At 37.3% G+C, this 9390-nt stretch overlaps 1 protein-coding gene across 4 annotated transcripts; it reads right to left on the bottom strand.

Moving 5' to 3' along the window:
* Positions 1-777: 777 nt before the first annotated feature.
* On the bottom strand, positions 778-8059 carry LOC109185603 (phytochrome A). Of its 4 annotated transcripts, none has more exons than XM_019335548.1 (7): positions 7778-8059; positions 7486-7638; positions 7055-7321; positions 4267-6343; positions 2919-3735; positions 2263-2553; positions 778-1259 (listed from the first exon to the last, which is right to left on the bottom strand). In XM_019335548.1, the coding sequence occupies exons 4-7, from the start codon at positions 6329-6331 to the stop codon at positions 1049-1051; spliced, it is 3384 nt and encodes a 1127-aa protein (XP_019191093.1). In that variant the 5' UTR covers positions 6332-6343; positions 7055-7321; positions 7486-7638; positions 7778-8059; the 3' UTR covers positions 778-1048. The 4 variants fall into 4 exon arrangements, with proteins under 4 accessions (XP_019191093.1, XP_019191096.1, XP_019191094.1 ...); XM_019335551.1 differs by having other exon boundaries at positions 4267-6345; positions 7059-7321; XM_019335549.1 differs by lacking the exon at positions 7486-7638.
* Between the last annotated feature and the right edge of the window lie 1331 nt (positions 8060-9390).

Genomic DNA, 9390 nt, shown 5'->3' with positions numbered 1-9390 from the left:
AATCAATATTCTTCATGAAGTTAGCAAACACCTCCTCCAAGTTAACTTTTTTCGTGCTCATTAATACGGAGAATATTGATTATTTATTTAAACATATAAAATAGAGAAACAACTTACCTATGAATTTCGCAGCTTAGAAGTGGACGAATTTGAGATTTCAGAGCTTGGGAAAGAAAAAGACATTCAATTGTAGGTATAAGAAGAAAAGAATGACTGTTGCGCAATGGGTTTCAACATAATAAGAGAATTATAATTTAAAATTTCTACCCCTCTATTATTAACGCTAGGGACCAAACTCGCCACTTTGCTCATAACTGAGGGACTAAACTCGAATACGGCCATAACTGAAGACTGGGTCAAAACTTAATTATAACTCAGAAACTAAAAATGCAATTTTTCCTTATTAATTTACAAAATTTAATAAATAACATGCCAAATGCTTTTGTTGACAATAGAGAAATGGCTACGTTCCATTTCATATCCGTGATGTGAATGCTCGTCCTTTGAAAGTAAAAATCCCTTATAAATTTTAAGGTTCAAATTTACATATTAAAATCAGTAATAATTACAAAAATATCACCACATTTAAAAAAAAAAAAAAATTGACATAATTTATCTAATTTTTTAAATGTAAAACTAAGATTAATTCTTATTTCTCCCCTAATGACTTATTATCATTTGATATATACACACAAACCCCATATGATACTACTGGTATAACTAGTAATTTTGGAAAAAAAATATAACAATTGTACACGAACTTTACATACAAACATGTAACATCCCCACCTTATTTGATGGCTAACTCAACGAACTCAGTCAATTTGTTTAACCAAATATACCTGTCGGAAGTAGTAACATGAAACCTGAGCATCAACACATTAAAGCAAACAGAGAAACCAAGACAACTGACGTTCATTAAAATGTTTCAAACGACAAAACAAAGGCTTTAAAAAGAAGTACACAAATAACAAACAAGCTAGCAGAGAGAAGAAGCAGAATGGTATTCAATTTTGAATCCTGTATGCCTGCCGGCTCTATTTGCTGCTCACGAAGGAGGTTTAGAAGCAACTGCAAGTTCGACAGATATGATGAACGATGATCGACCCGCCTCCCTGAGGTACTGAACGTCCCCGTTCATAAGCTTCACCAGCTTTCTGCTTATAAGCAGGCTGATCCCTTCCTCTGATGCGTCTGCTTCACTACCGAACATTTGGGTCAGCAGCTCTTCAGGCACCCCACCGCCTGTATGTGTTAGCCTGCAAGCATAATATCGCAAATGGTTACGAGTATAAACATCTACCTCCCCACCTTCCAAATCCCGATGGATCATATTTCGTAACTAATCCAACATGCACTTGTGAGCATAACCATTGTTGCTAAGGCATCACCTAGGCGTCCGGTCGGTGGAGATCGGTCGCCTAACGAGCCCGCCTCGCTTTAAAAAGAAAAACCCTACTAATACCTAGCTGAGAGCCTGAGAACGCCCCCCACCCCCCCCCCCCCCCCCCCCCCCCCCCCCTTTCCCAACCTCACCTTAGTGGTTGTTTACTTTGTTTTATGACAGGTTATGGCTGAGAATGAAAATAACCCCAATTATGATCCATCAATGGATCCTAAAAGGAAGGCTAAATCTAACGGCTCATGCTGGAAATGCTAAATTATTGCATAATTTAGTACTTCTGTTGAGATCTGAGAATATGTTTATATGCTAAAATGCTAAATTATGAATTGATATATATATATATATATATATATATATATATATATATATATAGGGGACGGTTGAGGTGAGAACATCTCCCCCTGTAAAAAGTGTGGACACATCCACATCTTCCATCTTGAGAAATCAAAGGCTAGGATCTTATTATTACTAAACTTCCAAATTTTTAATAATTATAAAATTAACCCCGCCTGAACAACAATGAGTAGAACCGGTAAAAGGGAACTTCATGTGCCCCTTTACCTGAGTTGTCACTAAGTAGAGATCCACTGAGCATATAATATATAAACGAATAGTCCTCACTATCAGATAAACTTTTAGTTAAGACAGAACATATCGTTCAATTAAGTCTTGTTTAGCAAAGCTTATCAACTCTAAAGCACAGATGGATTATTAGCTTAAATAAGCTGAAAAGAGCTACTACACAAGCTATATAATTCATTTTATTCTTTGCCAAACATTTATAAAGTGCATGGATCATTAGTCTATAATTTGAATAAAATAGTTATGTAAGTATTACCAAATAGTGACAGTGATACCTGAATTCCAAATGGGCAAGCTGAATAGATTCTCCCAAATTATCTTTAGTCAACTTGGATGAAAGAGCAAGCTGGCCTCCGCTCGGGGTAAAATTCACGGCTACTGACAAAAATTCAGAGAGGATTTGTTGAAGCCTCAGACTATCTCCATATAAAGTTTCACAAAGAATATTGTCAGCTATGTCATTAATTATCCTTAAACTCTTTCCGTTGCTCTTTGTCATTACTTGACTAATTGAAGCATGTAACACTTCATCTAGCTTAAATTCAACCATTTCCAGATCCAGATACCTGCATTTAAGAATAACAGATAAACTAAAGCATTAATACCCAATAGTATAATGAAATAAATTGATAAGAGATACTGAATAGAAGAAATTTGAAAAAATTAAAACATGTGCTCCATCTCAACTAAAAACCTAAGCTGATAGTTCGATGGGCTCCAAGCAACACGTGGACCGTAGTCTCCTTTGGCATGGCTCTGATACCAAATTAAAACATGTGCTCCATCTCAACTAAAAACCTAAGCTGATAGTTGGATTGCACATTTATGTTTATATATATTATATGCTCAACAGAAAATAGTAAAAGGTGAAAATTTTCAGGGTATAGTTAAATTAAAAAAAAAAAACTGTAAATCGATTATTTCATCGTACCCCTCGATGATGCAGTCAAGATCTGTGTCATCGAGAACTTTACTGAGTTGCTGCTGACACTGGGCACTAGCACGCAGTATGCTTTTCTGATCTTTACCCAACTCCGTCCCCTCCAGCATCTTTCGAGAGAACATGATTCCCGAAAGAGGGTTTTTGACCTGCCTTCTTATGTACGCTAAAACTTTCAACCTCTTCACTGCAGTTTGCTCGGACAATTTTTGAAAATGAAGGGCTTGTTGCAGTTCCTGGCTTGCTAACTGCAGGAAACAAAATAGCCCCGTGACGGCTCCCTCTCGGTCCAACCTTTTGCTCACAGAAAGTAGGCACTCCACATATTTCCCATTTCGCGCAAAGAAACCAAACCTGGTCTTTTCAGACATTTGACCAGTTATAGCGTTGTTCAGTACAACGCCCAGTTTTACAAAAGCCTCTTGATTCTTGAGACGACAGTAGGCTTTCTGTGTCCCGAAAACCTCCCCCAGAAGCATCTTGTCGATAACTTCATCACGGCGCCATCCAGATAAATTTGTCATTGCTGAATTCCACTCAGAACACCACCCGAATTCATCGGTTCCAAATATTGGGGGAATCAAAGGGTTAGGATTTTGTATAATAGCCCTGTAATCTCCTTCAATTCGTGTGAACTTGTCCATAATAGTCTTCTGTCCAGTTATATCCTGTGCAATAAAACAGACACCGACCACACTTTCTTGAACATCCCTGCTTGCACAAGCATTCACAATTAAGCTGATTGGACCAGATTCTGATCTTTGCCCGTGTGTTTTTATCTCAAACTGTACATTTTTTTCTTCTTTCCCTGGAAAAGATGGCATTGGAAAAGTTAAAGAGAATATACCGGGGAAAACACAAATGTTGCCTATTAAGTAGTGATTTGGAGATAATAGATGGAGTATACATTATTTTATGAGTTAATACCATCTGAGGTCCTCCGAGTATAGTGGTTTTGACACGTTTAGTCCTACACTTTCAAATTGACCATCTGTGGTCCTTCGACTTTCAAATTTAACCATTCGTGGTCCAAGTTAATCACCCATGGTCCTTAAACTATTAAATTTTAACCAACCATGGTCCTTTCAAGAGGACCATAGCTGGTTAAATTTCGAAACTTGAAGGACCAGGGTGGTTAACTTGGACCGCGAATGGTTAAATTTGAAAGTTGAAGGACCACAGATGGTCAATTTGAAAGTTTAGGACTAAACGTGGCAAAACCACTATACTCGGAGAACCTCATATGGTATTAACTCCATTATTTATTTATATTCTATATATCTCCTTGATTAATTAACATACATTAAAAGCATCATAGGGATAATACTTAAATACATACCCTGCAAAGCCAAATTCAACATATTTCTCACAATATGAACTGAGGAGTCTTCCACGAGTGTAAGAAAGTGCTTCCCAATTGCTTCGTCGACAGTTAGACCAGTCAACTCAGCAATTTTTGTGTTCCACCCATTCACCAGCCCATCCACATCGACTGCCAAGATTGGCACTGTGGCCGTTTCGATCAGGCGGACCATTTCACTAGTTACGGCTTCCAGTTCTTGCATACCGTCAATTCTTAGGTCATTAAGCTTTGTATGGATAGCATTTGCATTTGCATTTGTAACCATAGTATCAGCCTCCTTGCCGAAAGAATTTCTCAGTATTAGCTGCAACGAATGAATCGCATCCATCTCGTAGTCCTTCCAAGGTATACTTCTTGTCTTGACAACTTCAAGAAACGCTTTAAATGACGACCTTGGATGCATTTTCCTACTGTCGTCCTTCTTATCAGGGTCTTGCTTCGCACCACCCCAACGAACTTCGGCAGCAGTGTGCGATCTGAACCAGAAAAGCCAATCCTTGTCGGATATTCTGACAGAAGCCATCCCGCATATTGCATCACCGAGGGCAAGAGCCCCTTGGAAGCCAGCATCGTACAAGCTATCTGTGCTCAGACCTGTGGAATCCATATGGTACTCGGAGAGCCAAGAGACTATATCCTGCAACTGAAAATCGGTTGGGGTAATCCCCAATCTGTGTACCTTATTCTTATACAGCAAAGCAGCGCCATCGCATTTGATAAGATCCATTATATTGGGGCTCTGTGACACGATACCCAGTGGGGCATCTCGCATTAACATATCACACAAGAGAGTTTGAGTGCGGAGAATGTTTTTCTCGACAATCTGGTTTTCTAATTCTAGTTCCTTGTTGACATGAATGGCGAACACCTGTGAAAGGAACTCACATGCATACCGAAGAGGAAAAGGAACGAACCTTGGAGTCGTGTTATGGCATACGATTAGGCCCCAAAGCCTTTTCCTCTTCTGTATCCGTCCAGATTCTGAGGTCTCCCCTTCTTCATCTCCATCGTTAACTACAACTGCCATTACCAGTGACGCTATTGAATTCATATTCTCCATGTACTGCAAATGACAGGTGTGAGGAGCTCTAAGCGTGGAACCACACAATGTTAAATCAATCGAAAGTTTCTCATCTTGGACCACCCTGACATGTTTTGCTCGGCAATCACAAATCATCCGTACTTTGTTCTTCATGAACAAAAAGCGTGAAGCTTGAGGAATATCGGTTGCTGGATAATGCAAGCCCAAGTAAGGCTCAAGGCCAGGCTTAGTGATCTCAGAAACAACCTCTCCGTGATCATCGTCATGAAATTTATAAATCATCACCCTATCATAACCTGTGAGTTCGAACACCTCTTGGACCATAGTATCACAGAGCCTCTCCATGCTGCCACTTGGCAAGGACTGCAACCGAGCAATAGCTTTTGCTGCAAGTTTATACGATTGCAACGCACCAGCAGCAGTCATGGGTACTTCATATGGTTTGACGGGCTCAAAGTCAATAATCAAGCTACCTGTTACCCTATGGATAATGGCATAAAATGGCTTCCCCGAGGTTTTGCAGTGAACAAGGATAGGATTTAACAGAGAAACCTCTCCAAATCCCAAGGCCTTCTGTAGTGCTGCTGCACTGGGACTGGTGAAAATGCTTCGAATATCAGTCCCAATACCAAGAGCGGGATGGTCTCCAACACTCGGAACAGCATGGCTGACCATGGTAAGCATCTCGGAAGCGTTTTCACTGAATGCTATGACTTTAAAAGTTTTCTCGTCCAGAGCTAACAAACAGCCAAATGGCTGGATGAATTTGGCTTTTTGGATCTGATGGAGATAAGCCGTGGTTACTTTGTCAGACCTAGGTTTCTGCACTCCCACATCCACACTCGTGACTCGGACTGAGCTAGAGTAATCAAAGGAATCCCCCGATTCCTCAAACTCTGCGTGGAGCTTTGCATCTATCGAGGTTTGTGCTATGATCCTAGCACTATGTTTTGATCTCGCTGAATTACTAGAAGACTGACTAGGTCTGGAAGTTGACATTTCAATTCAAATCTGAAAAACACGACGAATCTTAAAACATTAGAAACAGCCATACATGTGCAACAACGAAAAGAAATATACGACTGTGACCTTTGCTTTAGCTACATGATAGATTTTCTAATTTCTTATTCTATGACTGTCCAACATTTAAAATAAGGCAAGATCATCGCCATAAAGCATCGAGTTATAAAATCATAATTAGCTAACTACCCTTCTGCTACTCAAAAGGAGATAATCTCAATTACATAATAGGGCAGAGAATCAACCTTGCAAAAACACTCCACCTTATAAAAGAAGCTTTAGTACACACAAAATGTTTCAACTTTGCAGACCAAAAGTTTTCAGTTTGCACACACACATACATACACAAGCAAAGCTAAAAATGAAAACAAAAAGATTCTCTGCAACTCAGAAAACTAAGAATTCAGGCTATGACTCTATGCAGGTACAAGAAGGTTATTATGTCTTGCAAGATAAAGAAAGAGTATATTCTTCTGCCCTTAAAGTTGTGGTTCAAATTCAAGAACTTCATACCATAAACTCAACTCTGAGCCTTCTACACACTTGTGATTTCTTCCATAAATGACTAATCTATTACTATAAACTCAGAAACAAAATAAGAACTTGAAAAGCAACCCAGAGAACAAAACTACAGTTTTGAGTACAAACATAACTTCACAACCAATTAGTTTCTTGAAAATGAAGTGAGCAAAAATGACTGACCTTTTTTTTTCTGAGACTGCAGAGAGTCAAGAGAGCAGTAAAAGAGATGAAATCTTCAAACTACAAAAGAGGCAGGAGTTTGAGGTGCCAATAAATGCAAGGAAACTCAAACCCCAAGAAGGGAATTACAGAAACCCAAACACCTCCTTAATGGAAAAGCCCAGCTCCCATTCTTCCACCCAAGGTATCGATCACCGCCTCCCTCTGATCCTTCCAAGGGCAAATCAGGGACCACACACCACAGCTCAAGCACACAGAGTGCTCCCCCTTTAAAGAAAATGCATTTTATTTTATTTTATTTTATTTGTATATATTTGTTTATTATTCCCATCAAACCAAACGCATCCCAAAGCGCATATGGGCTACATACAACAAGATAATATAGTATATAATAATGTATTCTACAAATGGAAAGCGAAAGAAGAGTTTACTAGAATATTGTGAATTGCGCAGCTCTGTACTTCCCTAACATAGTTAATTCTTGCAGATTGGTCCTCCCAAAAATCAGCACAAGCCTCAATTTTCATTTGGCCTCCATTTGTACCATACTAAATACATTTATTTGGAGATCAATAAACGAGGCTCTGCAGAAAAGACCAAGAAATACAAAGACCCACTTTTATTTCTTTGAATATTAAATTACGGGAGTGGATTTGGGGAGGAAAGGAGGGGTGGGGGGTTAGAAGGGGGGGGGGTTGAAGTAGTGGTTAGGGGAGGCCATACCTCGAATAAGAAATGAACAACAAAGCCAAAAGGTTATGGATGTCACGTGAAAACCTCATCTTCGTTATCTTCCTAGAGAGAGGGGGATGATTCTGACAGGGTTTTGAGAAAGATTGAGTGAGAAGAGGAGAAGAAGATGAAGGAGATTGCTGGGCAAGAGACGGGAGTGGGTCAGATTCCCAGATTAAGCGGCTACTCGGCACCCAATCAGCACAATTCCCCCATGCATCATCGCTGCTTTCACTGCCCTTTTGCCACTTCAGTTTCTGCCATTTATTCATCCAATTATCCATTCAATCATTCATTCATTCACCTCCACTTTGGTAAAAACCCTTATTACAGCTACCGCCTAATTTTACCCTCAACCCTTCACCTCTTACTAAATCTTATACTCTCATTTTAAGCCTACACATTGTTACCTTTAATAATTGGTGATATGAATTTATACATCACCAAAGTAAACTAAGGTTTTCTAACTTTACATGTATAATCTAAAAACATAATAAGTGTGAATGAAAGTTATATTCCTGATTTATGTCTGTTTTTTCTGAAAGTTGTACATTAAAGTATTTTGGACAAATATACCTCTATCGTTATAACTTCCGTTATCTTTTCCACTATTATTATCATATACATGCATCCACCATATATTTTCTTTATCTTCTTCATTAATAATAATATATAAACATTATATATTTGAGTTATATGTTAATTATTACATAAAATATAAATATCAAATTTATAAAAATGATTTACATCATTATTATTATTATCTTACATATAATAAAGCTATATGGTTGGAAAATAATTAATGTTACAATTAATTACCAACATTATTATTATTACTAGCTATAAATATAAAATAGTCACAACATCTTTTACTAAAAAAAAAAAAAAAAAAAAAAAAAAAAAAAAAAAAAAAAAGAAGCACAACATTTGAAAAATAAAATAGCTATTTTTTTTCTCGTCCATAACAAAGGATTACATTTATTGAATTAATGGAGTTATTAAATGTTATGATATTAGGATTAAGGGTTCCGATTCCCGATTAATATAAAATATGAAACGATAAAATATTAGTTAAATCTCTGGCTTTACAATGAAAGTCTATTTGATATGCTTTTGTTATTTATGGTGGTTCTTGGGATTACAATATTAATTAAATTTTCGATAAAAGCTTATTCAATATCTGAAACAGTGCAATTAATGCAAGCCTCTACATATAATTTTTCTCCATCTCAAATGCTTCAAAGAAATGACAGAAGCGAGAATGGATGAAGAAAGCAAATGTTGCGGGCCGTGGGTCAATTATTGTACTTCAGAATTTAAAAAAAAATCATTTAAGTCATAAATAAAAATTTAAATATATATAAATGTATATATCGTATGGGTCTTTAATGTTTTTCTGGATATTTAAATTTAGGACTTTTAAAAGAAAAAAAATACATTTGAACTATCTCCACAAAAAAGTGGTCTTGGACTTATAAAATGACATTTGAGTTTATGGAATGCCATGTGCATAAAGAATATATTATATAATCATATAAAAAAATGTGTTCAATTAGAGTTTAAATTTACTCATACAAAATTTGAAATTTGCTTTCTAAATGTAA

This window comes from Ipomoea nil, unplaced genomic scaffold (assembly GCF_001879475.1).
Source record: "Ipomoea nil cultivar Tokyo-kokei standard unplaced genomic scaffold, Asagao_1.1 scaffold1334, whole genome shotgun sequence".
Lineage (NCBI taxonomy): Eukaryota > Viridiplantae > Streptophyta > Magnoliopsida > Solanales > Convolvulaceae > Ipomoea > Ipomoea nil.
This window is presented reverse-complemented; position numbering and strand designations above follow the sequence as displayed.

Coding starts and splice junctions, on each gene's coding strand:
- LOC109185603 (XM_019335548.1), bottom strand. CDS start 6,331: ATGTCAACTTCCAGACCTAGTCAGTCTTCTAGTAATTCAGCGAGATCA. Junction 2,554..2,918: donor CTTGACTGCATCATCGAGGG/GTACGATGAAAT, acceptor TCTTAAATGCAG/GTATCTGGATCTGGAAATGG. Junction 1,260..2,262: donor CTTGCCCATTTGGAATTCAG/GTATCACTGTCA, acceptor TTATGCTTGCAG/GCTAACACATACAGGCGGTG.